We start from the raw sequence: 21,370 nt of genomic DNA on the forward strand, positions 1-21,370 counted from the left end.
ATGGAGGATAATCAATGGCATCTCTATGACCATGACCCTCTTCTTCTCACAGACGTTTCTTTGCAACAAGATTCTTCTTCTTCCACTTCTCATTGTTCCAATTGTAAGACCCTTCAATTTTTTTGTCGATTCTCTTTCTCTCTTGGAAATAATAAAAAACTTCGAAGTTCTTAACTTGATTTCAAAGTTCTCAACTTGATGATCTATTCGTGTACCCTTTTGGTTTTTTACTCGTTGTTTTCTTTTTGACGTGACAGACATTTCTTCACAAACATCACCGAGCTCTCGGAGTTCGGCTATGGCGGCGGAACCTCAAACTCATGGTGGCAGCCCAAGTTACGGTTAGGACAACGATAAAAAAAATGAAAAAGACTATTCAAAATTTGAATCTTTTCTTGTTTTTGATGAACCCCATTTCGTGATTTTGTTGAGTTATCAAGGTTTAATAGTGGTTGCTGTAGGATTTTCTCGGAAAAATAGAAGCTTTCAAGGGAACAGCGTGCATTTTGATGACCCAGTTGTGAAAAATGTGTTTGATGGTAATAGAGTTGGGGTTTGCTTGCACAATTCAAGATTTTTCTTTCTTTTATATTATTTTTATTTTTATTTTTATTTTTTTTATTTTTGTTTTGTTTTGGTGTCTCCGAGGATTTGGTTGTATATTATGGGATGAATTTTTTCAGGAAGATCAATGTTGGGGTACTCTTTGACTTCCCCAGATTTCGTCATTTGTGCTGGGTCACCAGATATTGCTGGAATCAGCTATGGTGATTCCCCTGAGATGTTGAAGAGCAAACAATGCAAGAATTTGGAGTCATCTATGGAGCTTTCTCTTGAGAATGGAATCAATGGTTCTGAAGTTGATGTTGACAATGTTCATAAGACCCCAACAGTTAAATTCTCTGATTTGTGTCAAACTTTTGAACATGGGGAAGAGATGCTATCCCCTGAAGCCTCCTTCGAGCTTCTTCCACCCCCGGTTACCAAGGATGAGTCTCCCCAAGACTACCCTCTTAGTGAGTTCAACTATTGTTATCACTTATTGTGAACAAAGGTTTTGAAATTTGAACATAGATCTAACATGATGTGATGTTTCTGGTTATAGTGCAAGTGGTTATCTATAAACAAAATTTTGCTTTTAAATTCAGGAGATAATGAAATGCTAGAAGATATTGGAGTGTCTCAGGAAGCAGAATTGGAGTCCTCAGAAGTATGCTTCTTTATGAACAATGGTATGTATATTTCTTATTTTTGAGCAGGAAATTGAGAGTGATTGTGTGTGCTCTCAATGATATTTTTGTAGGTTGTGAAGGATATTGGGGTGGAAGAGAAGTTTCAGAAGCTGAAGATAGATTTTAAGAGTCAGAGAAAGGAGCTAGAAGAAACAAGGAGGGAGTTGGGGGAGATTAAGAGGGAGAAACAACAGAAGAGTAGAGAATGCCAAGAAGCTTGGAACTCCTTGAAAGAGCTTCAGAATGAGCTAATGCGCAAGTCCATGCACGTAGGGTCTTTAGGTATGCATATCACTTCCTTAAGTTATTATTAATTAACTAAGCATTTAAGGTTTTGTTTGTCTAATCCATTGATTTTTCGGGCTTTCAGCATTTGCCATTGAGGGGCAAGTGAAAGAGAAAAGCAAGTGGTTTTCATCACTGAGAGACTTGATGAGGAAATTGAAGGTACCAATATCCTAACAAAGTTGAATAACAAACAAATTAAAAGGTAAACATGTATTTACAACGTGTGAATCATTTTCATTGAATAGATAATGAAAATGGAACACATCAAGCTATTAGAGGAAGCAGAGGCAAACAAGAAATATCAAGCAGATATGAGTGAAGTGGAGCTTATTATCAAGTCCAAAAGTAAGTAGACATTGCTACAATATATCTTTCGATCTTATATGCGTTAATAGCTTTCCTTTCTGCATTTGCACATAATTTTTATTCCTCTTTTTATAGTGAATGAAGAACTGGAATCACATAATGATCTCAAGTCCAAGTATATTGAAATGGCTAAGGAAAGAAAAGAGCTTTACAATAAGGTTTTGGAGTTAAGAGGTAAGCTGTGTATTTGATCTTGTTCTCTTAGACTCAAATGTGATTTATGTGCAGGATGGTTCACCATCTATTCTTCCTCACAGGAAACATAAGGGTCTTTTGCCGGTGTAGGCCTCTCAATGCTGAAGAGATAACAGCAGGAGCCACAATGGCATTAGATTTTGAATCTGCTAAAGATGGTGAGCTTACTGTAATGTCAAATGGAGCTCCCAGAAAGACTTTTAAGTTTGATGCTGTGTTTGGTCCCCAAGCTGAACAAGGTAATTATGCATTAATTCCACGAATTCTTAAGGATGGTTTTTGTTAAGAGTGTTAGTGTTAATAGTGTAGAAGTCCCACATTGAGTGTGTCTCTTTGTATTCTTCAATTGGTTTGCTATATAATAGCACCAATGTTGTGTAGTTTAATAAAACAAGGATTACTATCATTTCTTCTTGTATATATGATATTCAACATGGTATCTAGAGCCTAACAAGAGGAATCTTAATCCGTTTAACTTAGTTCTATTTTCCATAATTTCAATATGGTTATAGAGAGATATCACCCTCCTTGAGGGTTTCCCGTTGCTATTTCTTTTTCGGATTTTTCTTAGTATGCTCTGTGACTGCAGCTTAGACTGATCTGTCACATCAGAAAAGAATGATCATTGGGAAGTTGTTGGGTTGACCACCGTTGTCGTTGACCGCGTCGTCCACCGTTGACAGCCGTCTCCGGCGACTTTTTCGATGACTTTCCAGCGACTTTTTCGGCGACCCACCGCCGTCTCCGGCGACTTTTTCGATTCCGCGAAGCTTTGTTTTTCTTTAATCTTCTTTCTTCCCAAGATGAAGTATTTATACTATTCATCATCCATCTTGAGGGGGAGCACTGTCCAAGTTGCTGATGTTGTCTCCGCTGATGTTAATTCTGACACCGAAGTTCCTCTTGAGGGGGAGCACTGTCCATGTTGCTGATGGTCATTCCAGCACAATTGTCTTTGCCGATGATAATTCCGGCACTGTTTAGAAGTTCCTCTTGAGGGGGAGCACTGTCCATGTTGCTGATCGTCATTCCAGCACAATTGTCTTTGCCGATGATCATTCCGGCATCTTCCATGTTGATGTTCATTTCGACGCCATTTTTAGCACATTGTTGATTTTTGGTTTCTCATTTAGGAGATTTATTTTGATGTTATGTTACTTGGTCTTTCTTGTAATAAGCTTGTAGCATAGTCAAGGGGAAACCACGGCTGCTCACCAACTATTAAATGAAATGCCTGAGAGGGATCTTGATGCTGATGTCCTGGTCAGCTCAGTTGTCTTTGCCGATGATAATTCCGGCACCATCCATGCTCTGATGTCCATTCTAGCACTATCTCTTTATCAGCTCTTCAGACTGATGGTCATTCCAGTTGATTTGTTGTACTTAGTCATTTCATTTCGTTGATGTAGCATTGTTGTTTTTGGTTCCTAATGGGAGTATTATTTATGTATCAAGCTTGTAGCATATGATCTATATGCTACAACTTGAGGGGGAGTGTTAAGAGTGTTAGTGTTAATAGTGTAGAAGTCCCACATTGAGTGTGTCTCTTTGTATTCTTCAATTGGTTTGCTATATAATAGCACCAATGTTGTCTAGTTTAATAAAACAAGGATTACTATCATTTCTTCTTGTATATATGATATTCAACAGTTTTGAATTGAAGACAAAATGCTAGTTTTGACAGAGTTGTATTGTTTTTCTTTATAGCTGATATTTTTGAAGACACAGCCCCATTTGCAACCTCAGTTCTAGATGGATACAATGTATGCATTTTTGCATATGGCCAGACTGGGACAGGTAAAACTTTCACAATGGAGGGCACAGAAGAGGCTCGTGGAGTTAATTTCAGGACTCTTGAGAAAATGTTTCACATAATCAAGGAGAGACAGAAACTCTATCGTTATGATGTCTCTGTAAGTGTGTTAGAAGTGTACAATGAGCAAATAAGAGATTTGCTAGGAAATCAACCAGGAATAGCTGCAAAAAGGTAGACTACAACCTAGTTAGTTATTTTTTCCTGCTATTTTCAACCTAATAGCACTTTCCAGTTACTCTTAAACAAGGAAGTTTAAGTAAAACAACACTCTAGCTTATTTTATAAGTTCGTCAGAATAACAATTGATATAGTTCACTAAAATGTGGTTAATTGTAGACTTGAAATAAGGCAAGCTGGTGAAGGAATGCATCACATTCCAGGGTTGGTTGAGGCTAATGTGAACAACATGACTGAAGTCTGGGAAGTCCTACAAACTGGTAGTAATGCAAGGGCTGTAAGCTCAACCAATGCCAATGAGCATAGCAGCAGATCTCACTGGTGAGCTTCAACTTTTTTTAGTTGGAATCATAAACCATATTTGAATAGAATGGTTGGAGAAACACTGCTTATGATGGGGTGTTCATTTTATGCAGCATTCACTGTGTTATGGTGAAGGGGGAGAATTTGTTGAATGGGGAATACACGAGAAGCAAATTGTGGCTGGTGGACCTAGCAGGCAGTGAGCGTGTGGCAAAGACAGAAGTGCAAGGTGATAGACTGAAGGAGACACAAAATATTAATAGGTCTCTATCTGCACTTGGTGATGTCATATCAGCTCTTGCAACAAAAAGTTCACACATCCCTTTCAGGTTATGGAAATAAATATTAGCCCTTGTTTTCATTCAGTAATGCTGAAATGAATCACCACCTTTTGGTCTATTGGTTAGTATTGAAATTTCTATTGTTCTTCGCGGTGCAGGAACTCCAAGCTTACACACTTGCTGCAAGACTCATTAGGTAATTAAAGAAACTTTATCTAGGCTTGCTTCATTTGCTTGAGTTCTATCCTCCGTATGTATGCAAATATGATTGTAAAATTTGATGAACAATCATGTTTTTCTAGGAGGAGATTCAAAGGCACTCATGTTTGTACAGATCAGTCCTAATGAAAACGATTTGAGTGAGACAATTTGCTCTCTGAACTTTGCTAGTAGAGTGAGGGGAATAGAACTGGGACCTGCAAAAAAGCAGTTGGACACTACTGAACTTCTGAAACACAAACAGATGGTATGATTGCTTTAATGCTGCTGTGTTATCAACATCTCACTGCTTAACTAACTGCGTTAGTCTATTACATTTTCATCAAGTTTAATCTCCTTTGGTAGGCTGAGAAAACCAAACATGAGGTAAAGCTGAAGGATTTTCAAATCAAGAAGATGGAGGAAACAATCCATGGATTAGAGTCCAAGATGAAGGAAAGAGATAATAAAAACAAAAATCTGCAAGACAAGGTATCATAAAAGCACAAATTTGAATTTTTTTTATCCTTGTAAGTACTCTTCTTTTCCCAAAGAAGAGGCCTCTAAGAGGGTGAGCCTGAAGTAGTAGTAAAAGTGTTCCTTTGTGACTGAAAGGTTACGGGTTCAAATCCGGAAAACAGTCTCTTTGTAAATATGCAAGGGTAAGGCTGCGTATTACGATTGTTCTCATCCCTACCCTCGCTAGTCGCTACCCTCGCCCCTACTCTCGAATCTCTCAGTATTGTCTTTGTTCACTTTGAAGGTCAAGGAACTGGAATCACAACTTATGATTGAGAGAAAACTAGCACGTCAACATGTAGACTCAAAGATAGCTGAGCAGCATCAGATGAAACATCAAGAGGAGCAAAACAATGCACTTACAAAACCAGCACTTGCAAATCGACCACTAGGAAGTCTCAAGCATTTTAATGATCCAGTGAGTGGTGGTTTGTGCAAAGACCAACTAAATTCTACTAGACCTCTTACGGAGAACAACATCTTAAAACCTTTTATACCCTTTTCAACAATGGAGAGCTCCATCAAATACATTGATCAAACTGAGAAAGAAAACAATCCTGACATGGCTGAAAAAGCACTACTGCCAAAAAGGAGCGGAAGAGCTTCTATATGCACCATGACACCACGTGTCCCTTCAGCCATTGCTTCAAGGCGCAGCTCTTTGATTCCACTCCCAAGTGTACCTAGCTTAACACAGCTCCCATCACCATTATTACCCAAGTTAACAAACCAAGCTGATCAGAATGATGTCAATGGGGAATCAGAAACTAGCTTTTTGCCTACACAGACTCATTGTGAGAGTCCCAAAGAAGTAAGAAGTGGTGTTAAGAAGAGCTTACTAAGAAGAAGCTTGCATAAGAAAATAGTAAAATCTCCACTGCAACAACATATGAGAAAGGTTGGTGTAAATGTAGGGATGGAGAAAGTTAGAGTTTCCATTGGAAGTAGAGGGAGATTGGCACAAAGGGTGCAACTAGGAAGTGGTAGAAGAGGTGGAGCTAAAGACATCCAACAAAAGAACAGTCACAAGGAAAAGGAAAGGGGATGGATCTGAAAGCTGAGTTTATCTAGATTTTTTTTTTTTGTAATGTGTGGATAGATTAAATTGATTTCTTGTGTGTCACCCTTTCAAGGAATATGAAAAATGATATGTTTTTCATATGAAAAATGCTAAATAGTACGAAAATCATTTGTTAGACTTTCATGAAATGGGACGTGGAGCAAAACTCTTGCAAATGTTGCATGGGAGGTGTATAATTTTTCTTTAACTCAGGTCTCACAATCCTTTAATTTATGCATGAACCATGATGCCACATCATTTGTGCTTTATTCATAGCTACTTTTGTAACACATATAGCACTACTGGAAATGAGAAATGAATGTGGGGGTATTGAATCCAGCACCCATAATTGTCCCAGCCAAATGATTTAATTTTTTATTTTTATTTTTGTATGTTAAATCTACAAGTTCAACCCAATTAACATGTATGTGTGGGTTGGGAATTTTTTTTAATATACTGCGAGAGTATTATTCTGAATAGTTCGATACGAGAGGATCATGATCAATACGAGATATGAGTACTGATGATATCTATGAAAGAAATAATCGCAGATGGTGATAGATCACTATGTATAAAGAAAAGACTTGAAGACGTGGTGTTGTGTATGCACTATTAGTGGTAATGAGAATAGAGGCTAGGGTTTTAGAAATATTTACTTGTGGAGTTTAACCCTTTTGTTTACAGAGAAAGGGTTATTAGAAGGTGGGGGAATTTGAGTAAGATTCAAACTCCCAATTGGATCCATGATTCGTATTTTGAATTAGGTTGGCTTGAACTCTCATCTTTTAGAGCCTGTGGACCCATGGTGTGAGTTCAGAACATAGATAGTTTAGTAGATTTTCATATTTAATTGAAGGGAAAAAAATGTGTCATTCTCATAAAAAAGTGAGACCCGCGTCTTTAAAACTTTTTTTATTCATTCTCTCTCTTATGATTTATCTTTTTCTTTTACTTAAAATGATACAATTTTGTGTCCTTCAAAATGATACACACTTTTTCCTTAATTGAATTGTATTTTATTTTAAAAATAAGAACCAATATAGTTATGGAGTGCCACATTTCACGTTGTTAATGGAGTAGTGTACTATAACTACACAAGAAATTCTCATGTGTTGAGTTAAGCAAGATTGAAGGAAACAGTTCTCCTAACTGTTGCTTTTATGAGTTGGTCAGGTTCAAAAATATCTTAAATCCTACTTTACCTAGACCATGAATATGAAAGAACTATCTATAAACATGAAAAACCAATTCTGCCAGGTTCGGTTCATGAGTAAAATTTTGATATATTATCATACAAGATTATTTGTAATATTAGTAAACATAACCAGATAATGAACAACTTTTGCATACCTGTATCCCCAAGTTATGTTATACGCAACCTCCCTTATCATAACTTATCTTACCCTACATAAAATAAATAAAACTCATTTGCATGAATAATTGATGCCTATATTTTTTTTTTTAAATTTATGTTAATTTCATTTGCGGAATTGTCTGCTTCTGAGACAGAGTTTCTAACTGAAATAACTAGAAGCAACTTGCAGTGTCAGGATCAATGAAATCATTGAACTTATTTAACTTTTAGCATATTCTCTCTGCTCATATAATTGTTTTTTTTTTATTTTTTATTTCTCCATTGGTTCGTCGATTAATTGATTAATCCAATCGAGGTACGTAGGATCATAGGGAACAAATCTCTCCTTATCAAATTTTTAACACAATTGTATATCTAAGACTCGAACTCGAGATCATTAATTAAGCTAGATAACCCTTTACCAGTTGATATATGTATTTGGTGGTTGCTTATATAATTTATTTGCCTCAGTATGATAGCACCAACTGGGCTCACCAAACAAGAGGAACCTTTAGCCAACTGTAATAGCAACAAGTTTATGATCATCTCACCAATTCTTATTTGATAATGAGTTTCAGATGGGTATCCTTAATTAGTTGAGGGCAATGATTAATGGACCCCTCTCTTTCTCTCTCTTAAACATCTTTTAAACAATGATAAAATAAATAATATAAAGGGATCCAAGTTAACGATTGAGAGCTTCTAAGGGTGCGTATGTCGATGTATAGACAATGGAAGTTGATGCATGTGACTCTGTGTAGAGAAGACGAAATTGGAAAGAATAAAGAAATAGGGGAAAGGTCAGGTGTTATTTTTCTGTTTAGAATCATGAACTCACAATAATTGGAGCTTTAATTAGGAGAATATATAGCCAAATACAATGTATTGATCCTTATAAAGCTAAAAATGCTGGGAAGCATGTTTGTCTTAGGTTGAACTTCTCCTTGGCCATATACACCTAATGTAAAACTTGAGATTATTTTACAACTTATTTAATTATGTTTCTTTACTTTTTTCTTGTAGATGTTCTTTCTCTTGTTTACGTGTCTGTGGCCATGCATGTACAGCTTTTCACTTTTTAAGAAAGGGAATGATCCGTTTACAATTTATTTATTTATTTATAAATTACACTAAGTATGATCGGTCATACACTCTTGATTGAAGTATGACCGATCATACTTAGTGTAATTTGTAAACAAAAAGTTTGTAAATATAATTTTCTCCTTTTAAGAAAACATTAACTAATATAAGATCTCACGTCATCATATAAAATTATATTCAAGTTTATAACAGTATAATGTTCAAACCATAGGATCATAATTAAATACGTTTCCCACATTTCTTCAATTTAATTCATTTCAAAGAATCAAAATAATTTTTTTATATAAGTATGACATGGAGTACCTTCAAAGATCATGTATAATAGCTTGATAAGCGTACCAATCTATGTAAAGCATGGGAAACTATTTTCTCTATCACATATGAAGGATGCATAATCTATTACGCCATCCATATTTATGAAGTAACATGCAGCACATTGTTGTATCATCTAAGTAAAATGTGTATGAAATGTTGATTACCTCGATAAAAAAAAAACCATTATAGTATTTCAGTTGTGTATTTGTTCTCATCGCTTACATTGAAGATTTATATTATGGGAAAAGTGTTTGTCATTTTAAATGACAGAAAGTTGTGTCATTTTAAGAGAGATACTGTAAGAACCTGCACCGTTAATTAAGGAAAGTTATGTTAAATTAGGAAATGATTCCATAATTGATCCTAATAATTATTAAGAGGCTTTAATAATTATGATAAGTGATTAAGAATGCTGAAAGTCGCTTTTCGGAAGAAAAGTGCAGATACCGGTTATGCTAGTCGATATAAATGCGTACCGAAAAAGTATCCCGGAAAATTGTAATAAGTACATGATAATTACTAGAATAATGTATAGGACTTGTAAAACGAGTTTCAAGTCCAAATAATGAGAACTGGTGCCAGAAACTGGTACTGGCTATGAAAAGTGCGTACCGGAAAGGTGCTCCGAAAATATAAGAAAAATATGATAATTCTTGTAAAATTGAGTAGGTTAAGAATCCAAAGTTTGAGATTAAAATTCTAAGCGTAAAAATTAAAGTTAATACAGTGTTAATTGGTTAAGTGGGCCTATATAAGGCCATGACACACATTTCTAGGTCAGAAATTGTGCCTTCTACGTGAACTTTGCTGAAGCCTTGGACCAGCCACCTTGCTTCTTCCTTTCTCCTCCCTTTTCTCACCAAAGTCACCACCTTTGATCATTGTTTCACTTCTTGATCAAGTAAACACTTGAGTGTGAGCATTTGAGAGTGTTTAGGGTGCCTTTTCTGAGTTGTGAGGTTCAGTTTGGGAAGGGTTTGAGGGTTGACTTGCTGGATTGGTTGTGAGGCTTCAAGGAGCCTTCTTTGTGAAGAAAGACCCTTGCTTGGGTGGTATTTTCGTGCACCCTTGAAGTCAGTACCTTGGAGCTGTTGTGTGAGCTCCAAGAGCACCCATCTTGCTGAGTTTAAGTTGTGGTAAGTTCTACCAACCTTGATCTTGAGTTTTGTTGCTTAAAGATGAAGTCTTGGTATGTTTAATGAACTAAACAAGTAACCAACTGTCATATGAACCTCAATGAACCTTAAGATGCATGTTTAAGCTTCTCGAAGTGTTAAAAATGGAACCTTGGAAGGATATCTTCGCGAAATGCAGAAACTACATTCTGTCGCGAAATATCCGGATATTTTCCGGTGGAATATCCGAATATTGCATATCCGGATATGTCCCCGAGGAATATCCAGATATTCTGGGTTTGCGAGGAACAATAGCGTACTGTTCATCCAGAACTGATCTATGGGTTTGTGGACCCTAGTTTGAGGAAGTTGAACTTCTGTAATTAATTAATGTAAGTCAGAATCAAGTGATTAAGAGCTTATGGCTTGGTGAGAAGCCTTAAGACGTAAAACGTAATGGAAAAGCGTTGTCTTAATATTGTATGATTGCGGTACATGTTTATTGATATATTATTGGTCCATAACAGATTGTGAATCTGCTGTGTTTGGACTTTGAGCTATGGACTCTTGGCTTTGGGTGTTAGCTTGCAAGGTAAGCTTACGTGTCCTCGGTTTAGCCATGTTGTGGTTCCACCATGTCCCATGGGGGTATGGTTATATGCATGCTGTGTTACATGCTTTTGATATATGAAATGCTGTTGAGCTTTATGTGTTAATGGCTTTTAATATGCATGTGTTGTTCCATCTTGACGGTAAGCCTGAGTATGTGGCGTCATACAAGACGGTGATCCGGGGTGGATGCAAGTAGCATCTTGCACTAATTGTGGGTAATAGACGTATACTTATTCCTGCATTTCTCTGGCCAGTAGAATAGAATTGACACACATGACATGATTATCTGCTGCATTACACTGTTTCAGAAATGATATTGATGAACTGCTTTTAAACTTATATTGCACATGTAAGTGAGCTTGGGGTGGAAGACCCTTGAGGACCCCTTGTCTTACTGAGATTTCTTGTTTAGAGATCTTACCCCACGTTTGGGGAATGCTTATTTCAGGTTCAGGTAGTATGGTGAGTGATGTCTCTGGAGGCAGGAGGCCAGAGTTTAGCTGATTATGATATTTATGCTGTATTGCAGTCATGACTGGATTGGATGCTGTTTATGTTTTCTGCTCTTTATGGTTTGAGTTGAGACTTATGTTGGGCTTTGTTGCCTTATTTGGATGAGCATGAGAGTTGTCCATGCCACTATGTTGTTAGTACTTTTGAGTTGTATAAACTGCTAGTTGGTCCGGTCTACGTGTGGTAGTTCCGTGACTAGAGACATACATTATGTTATTTTAATTAAAGACGTATTTAAGATAGCTGTTTTATTGCAATTGCATACATGCGATGTTTTATTAATTGATTAATAAGCAAGTTGGTAATGATAATGACTTCATAATTGAAAAGAAAAAAGATATTCCGCATTTTTAATTAAGTGCAGCTTAATACGATAGTATGATAACATTACCGGATATATACGGGGTGTTACAAATACAGACATAGAAAATTTGAATTTTAAATTAAAAAAACCACCCACTTTCTCTCTCCCATGATTTCCGTTTTTCTGTGTCTATCTCTCTCCTAAAATGACATAACTTATGTCATTTAAAATGACAAACACCAAACTCTTATATTATACTACAAAAAAATAGGTCTCATGGGACACTTCATTTTTAATACCTGAGGCGGTTAAAACAGTCATGAAATCCCCAAAATGCATTTAGCGGTGATTTTAACTGTCACATGCACTAAAAATGAACTGTCATGGAATACTTATTTTTTGGTAGTATCAACAGATAAATTTACACTAGTATAAAGATAATAAGCCCTACACTAAATTTTAACCGTTAATTTTCGTCCATTTAACGGTTATAGTTTATTGAGTTATATCACTTAATTAATTATTAATTTCAAATAAATGAGAAACGTCAGATGAATGAAAATCAATGACTGAGATGAGGGATAAGATTTCTAACTCTTATATTGAAATCAAAAGATCTCCTATATATATATATATATATATATATATATATATATATATATATATATATATATAAATAAGAGTTTAATGTTTTTACGGTGAATACAGATAAGTTTTCTGCATTCACTCCCAAAATGACGTTTTGGGGTTAAAAAATCAAAAAAATATAATAATAAAGACTATTATAACTCTGGAATAAACTAAAATTACAAAAACACCTTATTTCTGCTCCAAAATGACATTGTTTTGCGCTCAATGGAGATAACTCAATTGCATTCACTATAGAAAAAATGAACCATATATATATATATATATATATATATATATATATATATATAAATATATATATAGGGGTGTAAATGGGCTAGCCGGCCTAACAGGAACCTACAGCTCGACCTATATCAAGCCAAACTCAGCTTATTATATAAAGTTAAATAGAACAAGACCAGGATTTAAAAAAAACCTATTTATAAAGTACGCCATATGCTTTCTTTTACATGCTAGGCCTATAAACTTATAGGCCAGCCTATATCATATTAATTATTTTAAATAAAATAAATAAATTATCATTTTAATGATTTTGAATAATAAAATAATATTATTTTAATTCTTGAATGCCTAATAGGCGTAAACAGACTAACAGACCTAGACCAATGCTTTTACTTTTTAAATATAAGACATGCAGATTTATAATTTGGGTTTACACAAGGCTAACAAACCAGGCTAGGCCTAAAATATTTTGCATATGTTTAACCTATTTAAGCTAAATGCTAACCCGACTCAGCCTATTTACACCCCTATACAGGGTTTAATGTTTCTCATGTTATAGAAAATAATTTTATCTCTTATACACACAAAAAAATATGTAGGACCCATATTTTTTTATTCTTTCTCTTCTCCTCAATGGGTCGTACACACTTTTATATTTATGTAGGAGACAAAATTATCTCCTACAGCACGAGAAACACACACACATCACACACACACATCACACACACACATGAGGAGGGTTAGAATACCAAAATAAAATAAAATATGAGGAGAGTTATATTGACAATTTTTTTTTAACAAACTTACAAATTATACTATGTCTTATCGGTAAGACTTCAATCAAGAGTGTCTTACCGGTAAGACATAGTATAGTTTGTAAACAAAAAATTTATAAATATAATTTTCTCATATATATATATATATATATATATGGGAAGTACATAGTTATAGTAAAAATTATAACTATGTATTCCTGGAAGTACACAATTATAATATGGGTTCGCTTTTTCTGCAGTTACTGCGGATAAGTTATCTGCAGTAAGCCCGATACGACGTCGTTTTGGAAGTAAATGCAGATAATTTATCTGCATTAACTGCAAAAATATTTTTCTGTTATAATATTTATTATAATTATATATTTCTGAAAGTACATAGTGCACTGGACCGTCCAGTCACTGAATATTTATTTTTTCACACACACACACACACATATATATATATATATATGAGGCATGATCCTTTAATACCAGTGTCAAATTTGAAATTTAACACCTCATCTGAGAGCCATTAGATCAAAAAAGATCAATGGATTCATATGTTTACTAATCAGAGTCGTTGATCTTTTTTGATCAAATGACTCTCAGATGGGGTGTCAAAAGGATCCCACCCCACCTCTCTCTCTCTATATATATATATATATATATATATATATATATATATGAGATAGGATCCATTGACACCGGTGTCAAATTTTGAAATTTGAAACCAAATTCTAACCTTTTATTTCCGCCAATCAACGGTTATCATTTATTGGCAATTGATGATTAATTAATTAGTACAATTCCCAATAAATGATAACCGTTGATTGACGAAAATCAACGGTTAGGATTTGGTGTCAAATTTCAAAGTTTGACACCGGTGTCAAAGGATCCTGCCCCTATATATATATATATATATATATATATATATGGGTTCGCTTTTTCTGCAGTTACTGCAGATAAGCTATCTACAGTAAGTCCAATACGATGTCGTTTAGGGGCAGAAATCATGGTATTTTTGTAATTTTAATTTATTTCAGGGTTATAATAGTCTTTATATTTATAATTTTTTAAGATTTCAATACCAAAACGACGTCGTTTTGAGAATAAATGCAGATAAGTTATCTGCATTAACTGCAGAAACATTTTTCCCTATATATATACCCAAATTATCAACTCTATAAACAAATTATTGGAGATAACACCGATATATCTGTGTACGGCACGCTAATCGGAATTAGTTCATTGACCATTAATTGCTTCTATTGATCGAATTTTAATTATTTCGTAATGGGGCACGCGATTTTTAAGAGGTCAAAAACATTAGCTAAGCACTCATGTGAGTCCTGCGGACACACATTGTGCCTTGTCGAGCAAATGAGTTACCTAGAGGATCTTCAAGGAGGGTGGTGAATTTGTACGTGCTTTAGTGATGTCTAATGCGATCAAGAGAGGGCTTTGGAATATACATTATCAATTGTGTATTGAGTCATTGACACTTATTACTACTACTCAGACTTAAGCGAGTTTAATTTAAAAACAATTAAAAATAGTTAGTATGCGATGCAAATAAACGATTAGGAATGTCAACGAAAGGTAGAAAGAAAGTGCTTTTATATATATATATATATATATATATATATATATATATATATATATATATATATATGGGTTAGGATCATTTTACACCAGTGTAAGTTATACTCTTAATTTTGTCCACTGATCCTATTTATATCTAAGGGCTCAAATTTTTTAGTAATGTGAGCCATTGGATACAAGTGGATCAATGGTCGAGATTGAGTGTAAGACTTCTAACTCTTACATCAGTGTAAGAATATCCTCTCTCTCTCTCTCTCTCTCTATATATATATATATATATATATATAGATATATATATATATATATTAAACACTTAATTTTGAAAAATTAGTAACAACTAAACTTTGCTTTGGTTTTGAGCTGTAGTAGAGTGATAATTAGGTTTGTATCTCTCATGGGGTTGTGTATTTCAATGCATGAGTGCTCAAAAGGCAATGATATAGACCAAAATTCTTGGAAAATCATTGTAGATGCAGTCTTAGGGAGGCTAAGAAAGGGGAGAGTGTGTATAGATTACAGTGACTCTAAAATCCGATAGAATGACAACTTATAAATATGTGGAATATAAGATGCCTCTTCAATGGAAGAAGAGATGGTTATATAATGGGAGACTATTCTCTAATAACGAGAAAGAGAAGGATGAGTCAAAATCATTAACCAATTGCTTACAATTGCTGTGAAGAGTTGCCCTACCATCGTGCATATATAATAATTCGTTGTGTAGGGCTAAAAGGGGAGAGCATTTTCAATACAACCGTTGCACCGAGTATTCTGTGCAACAATATTTTATAACTATATACTACATATAGTACATAGTTATAATGGTAGAATTATTTTTTTTCTCTTAGCTATGTCAACTGACAATATCTTAGGAGAGAGAAAAGAAATAACTTTATTATTATAATTATATACTACCTGTAGTACGTAGTTATAATATGACTATTGGACTTATTCAGTGCAACAATTGTATATTAAATTTTTTCCTAAAAGGAATCCCCATTGGCGAGATCTATGCGCTCATCATAGGTTGTCAAGGGAATGGACCCTTGATAGGCCATTATAGGCCAGACTATTATCATTAGAAATATGAAAGAGAGAAAATAAAGGAAAAATTGATTTCATTGAATAGTGATTAATTTGTACATAAATAAGGCTTTTATATAAAGGAGCAAGAGAAGATTTTAGAATATCACAACTAAAATAAAATAAAGTATTTAATCTCTAATACTCCCCCGCAAGATTGATGGTGAATAACATGAACACTCCATCTTGGGAGGAAAGAAGACTAAAAAAAAGCTTCACAGAACATAAGCTGGAGAAATCAGTGGCACGACAAATCAACTAGAATGACCATCAGTTTAAATAGCTGGTAAAGAGGCAGTGTTGGAATGAACATCAACGAAGATGTGTTGGAATGGACATCAACAAAGGAAGCGCTGAGATGGACATAATCTTGAACAACAGTTATGCAACTGAAATAAAAGCATATGAAGCCACTGTAACACTAGAACAATCCGTGGATCAGGCAACAACCGAAATAAATGCTCCCCTGAATGGGAGGCCAAAAATGGCAAAAATAAACCAAATACCGGCCAAATGAGACTTAAATAACATCACAAACACATGTGGGAATAAAATTAAAATTAAATTGGCCAAATACAAGCCTAATAACAATGGTAAAAAGGAAAACAGAGATTAAATCAAGCCATATCAGACTTGGGTAAAATCCACAAAAAAGAAAAAGAAAATCAGGAGGTCAAATACAAGCCATAGAAATTGAAACAACACAATCAGAACTTCAAATGTAAAATAACAAGACGACAGTACAAGATATGTTGGGGTCACGAATGGCGGCATGTAACACCCTGTTCTAGAACCGGTTTGTTAACATTGCTTCATGATATTAAGCGCAGTTACAATCACATCGGTTCAATTAAAATCCCGGGTAAATTTTCATTTTCATTTTAAAACGTACTTGCTTTTCCTCATTAACATTGCCGAGTTTAAAATAATCAATTGCGTGACCATAACCGTATTACCTTGCGGAATAATCAAAGCTAGACTTAACATCATATTATTATTTACTCGAGTTCAATACTAAACTCTCTTCGCTTTTTATTAAATGGTAAAACTTGTACTTCCTTATAGTTCTCATCTCACACTATACGTATCCATTCTTTGTTTACTTAAGAAATTCCTATACTGCTTTTATGGTCTCCCTTTGACATATATATTAAAGGATTTTTCATTAACTACGTGTGGGTTCAAACCGCGCTCAAATCAGAGCACCGTAGCTCAAGTTACGCATTTTCTAAGAAAAGGGTGCAGAAATTTGCAGGACTCCCACGCTCATAGCGTGGGTTACCACGCTCGTAGCGTGAAATTGCCCCAGGAGGCAGAAATTTGGCACCCCTAGCGCCACAGTGGCGCCCCTAGTGCCAATGCCAATGCCTCGTTTGGCCAGTTGGCGCCCTCAGCGCCAATCTAGCGCCCCTGGCGCTACCCAACAGGGTTGTATGCCAAAAATAGGATAATTTGACCTACCTATGACGTTTAATTCATAACTTTAGTTTTACTTATCCAAATTACACAATCTTGATCTCTATGGAAAGCTAAGAAAATTATCTACAACTTCCATTGAGACAAAAGGGTCCAAATCTATCATATGGGATACGAAAATTGGACAACAAGACAGGGTATCTTTACTTTTACTTGGATTTTCAACCTAGAGATCTTCTTTCACCTAATTGACATCCTATAATCCTTTAATTACATGGTTCTTAGTTCTTGCAAGGTACATATACATCAAAAGAAACATGCATACCATTTTCTCATACACATATATATACAATAATCCCAGCATTTTATCATCTCTACAAGTCTTAATTACAGAATCATGGGACTTAGCTTACAAAACACTATGATCATTCCCTTGGCTCCCATCAACAAAAGAGATAACCAAAGGCATGAGCATAGGCTAAGTTCATTCAAATAAAACAGGATATACATCTATCAATGAACAATCCTATACATATGAACTACAAAATGACATGTATAATCTCAAAAGATAGCATCTTCATGTATCACTACTAATCCAAATAAGGCCACTTGCCACTGGTGGCTCCCGCAGCATCTTTACCTGAAAGGGGATCCCCACAACACGGGGTGAGATATACGAATATATCACAGTAAACCAGGGGTCCATGGAGATCACTCCACCCTAAGGCTCACTTTCGATGCACACATAATCATAACAGCTTAACACATTCTTATCCATAAACATTACATGGACTTCAAAGAGCCACGAAAGGCTGTTTCTCTTAGGCTCTTACCACATGGAGATCCACCTAGGGCTGTTTCCAAGGGAAGTCCTTACCTCAATCTAGGAACCTCCAAGAGAGATCCACATAGGGCTGTTTCTCTTAGGCTCTAACCACATGGAGATCCATATAGGGCTGTTTCCAAGGGAAGTTCCTAACAACCATCCTCATCATAATTCTATCAATCATTCCTCAATCCTTATTTTTACATCTACCAACCATTCCTCAACCACTCAAAAATAATCAAACATCAATTAGTCAATCATAACATTTATCAATTACTCAAAAATATCATATCATATAAATTATTTTTCCTCAACGGAGTATGGTGGAACACTCAATGGGATTAACCTCAAGGTCCAAAGGTATACCTTACTCTTGAACTTTCCTCAATTGCTCCCAACCACAAGGGTTGGTCACTCTACTTGGTCCTCTTGCCTCAATCCTATCAACACAAAGAATACAATCAAACAATGCTAACAATGCAAGGAAATCCATAGTTCTAAGCCTAGATTCCTCCAATTATCAAAGCATACTAAAATACACTCTAAACTCATTTCTACCGATTAAATGTCATTCATAGAATTTTTCACAACATACACTAAGCCTCATTCCTCCTTGAACATAGCCAATCTACTCACATTAACCTAAAACCCTAAAACACTATTCATCAAAACCTAAACTCATGAAAATCTCAAGGAATCAAGTGAAAAAGGATGGAAACTTACCACCAATGATCACACAACAATGGAATGGTTGTTCCTCAAGCTTCCATGGAGGTAAAAGCTACCCAACTCCACAATTTCTCCAATGGGTCGAATTTTGGGGAGGAGAAATCTCACTCCACAAGGACCCCCACTCAAAACCAAGCTTGGATTATGAAATAGGGGAAGATTTGGAGTGGTTTAGACTTTTGGATCACTCAAAATGGTTAGGATTTGATGAAGCTAGGTTTTCCTCTCTCTCTCTCTCTCCTTCTCCTCTCCTTCTCTTCTCTTCTTTTCTGGTGGCTGTTCGACGGGTTGGGGAGGGAAATGGGGGTTTTTTTTTTTTTTTTAGTTGATTGGTCACTTAACATATGTTAAGTGGCTTTAAGCGGGTATTAGCTCATCTATCTATTCAACTCCATTTACCACCAAACTTTACCCAAAGGTCTGGAATATTTTTCTAGGAATATTTCCACTTTTATTTTTTATATTTTGGGTACTTTTGCCTACACCCATTAATACCCCTTAATTTTCACTGAGTACACTTTCTACCTCCAAAGTGACTCCAATTCGTTTAATTAAGTCTTATACTTAATTTTACTCACTAATACATGCTTAATTACTTAATTAAAAGTCATTAATTAAATTATTTAAGTTAGGGGTATTATACGGCACATGATGGTCGAATGGCGTAAACGAGATCGGCGACGCGTATGTACAGCGACTATGGAGATGTGGCGGCGCACCTAGAAAAAGAACACATGCAAACAGAATCAAAGACACAAATGACCGGGTGGACAGACATGACGTGAGTGGACCAACGACGCCAGAAAAAAATGAAACATATATGAGATATGAGAACAAGGACGTGGCTAGAGAAAGAGACGCGACTGGATTCACAAGTACGAACGACGATGAAGGAAGCACGAATAGAGGTAACATCGACCTGTTTGCTGAACGACGACGATGGTAGTTTGACAGGAGCGATGGTGGCTTATGTGACTCATCGGAGGAGAGAGCGGGAAGCATCATCTCTGATATCGAAATGAACTAAACGAACGAACAAATATAGGAGAAATAGGGATGAGAAGAGTGCTCACCCTCGATGGCAAAAAGGAGCTCATCAAATTGCTTAGGGTTTCTTACAATCCCCAAGTAGAGAGCGAAGAAGGCTATAAAGGAAGAGTAAGGAATGGATCTATAGAATGAGAATAGTGGAAGAAGGCTATTAAGAACATGAGATATGATATTGTTACTACCAATTAGTGTTATTACCAATGTCACTACCAGTTTGTTTCACCGTTAGATCGATTATCTTGATCCAAAGGTTATATTTATTTTCACCTTTGTGTGGTTATTCTCCATATTTAATGTGAAAGCATTAAATATGGGAAATCATAATCATACAAAGGTGAAAATAAATATAAAGTATTAAATATATGGAGAAAAAAAAAGGTTTTTAGAAAGTTAAATCAGAATTGTTGGATCAACATAATCGATTTAACGATGAAATAAATTAGTAGTGACATTGATAATAACACTAATTGATAGTAACAATATCATATCTCTAAGAACATATAGATGATAACAAATAAAATTCACAATTCGGGATCAAATCTGGAAGAAAGGGAGAGAAAAGATACAGATCTTGGCAAAGGAGACATTGATCTGGAAAAAGGAAGAACAGTGAAAAAGAAGAAGAAAAAAAAGGGTGATGACAACGAAATATCCATTCACGGAGGATGAAAGATGATACCATATTAGAAATATGAAAGAGAGAAAATAAGAGAAAAATTGATTTCGTTAAATAGTGATTAATTTGTACATAAATGAGGCTCTTATATAAAGGAGCAAGAGAAGATTCTAGAATATCACAACTAAACTAAAATAAAATATTTATATCTCTAATAATTATGATGAGCTATGAAGACAGCCTAGAACAATTTCCTTCACATGAAGCATATGTTTGAAGCCCCTTATCCACGCTACATAAGCAAAAATTTGCCTTGGATACCAGTAAACACTTGGTCTAGCTAGTTGAGCCATTAATATGCATCTTTCATATATAAATTACATGTGTGGGTATGCCATGCACATGGTTAATCGTATTTAAGTTGCATATGCAATGTTATATGTCTACACAGATGTTGTGCATAATTCGGAAGAGATATTATTCTTAGCATTCGTAAGACTTTGTTTGCAATAGAAGAATCCGATGTTATCTTCATAAACCTTATGTTAAAGAAAGGGCAACAAGTTAGCTTCTGAATACAATATTACTTCAGAAAAAATATATTGAAAGACGACCTACTTAGTGGCTTCTATAAGTTTATATGTACATTGTTTTTTATCTTATCTGATGGAATA

General features: G+C 35.2%; 1 protein-coding gene across 1 annotated transcript; it reads left to right on the forward strand.

Moving 5' to 3' along the window:
* LOC133314091 (kinesin-like protein KIN-14Q) lies at window positions 1–6,537 on the forward strand. Its single transcript, XM_061515533.1, has 17 exons — window positions 1–103; window positions 258–341; window positions 462–539; window positions 684–1,016; window positions 1,149–1,210; window positions 1,304–1,514; window positions 1,603–1,679; window positions 1,766–1,865; window positions 1,962–2,060; window positions 2,144–2,320; window positions 3,789–4,068; window positions 4,234–4,395; window positions 4,491–4,706; window positions 4,817–4,854; window positions 4,961–5,124; window positions 5,223–5,348; window positions 5,620–6,537. Exons 1-17 carry the CDS (start codon window positions 1–3, stop codon window positions 6,427–6,429), a joined length of 3,120 nt encoding a protein of 1,039 aa, XP_061371517.1. The 3' UTR covers window positions 6,430–6,537.
* Window positions 6,538–21,370: the final 14,833 nt, after the last annotated feature.

The sequence above is a fragment of the Gastrolobium bilobum genome, unplaced genomic scaffold (genome assembly GCF_033153095.1).
Source record: "Gastrolobium bilobum isolate Gb01-03AN ecotype WA unplaced genomic scaffold, APGP_CSIRO_Gbil_v1 utg2368, whole genome shotgun sequence".
In the NCBI taxonomy this organism is placed as follows: domain Eukaryota; kingdom Viridiplantae; phylum Streptophyta; class Magnoliopsida; order Fabales; family Fabaceae; genus Gastrolobium; species Gastrolobium bilobum.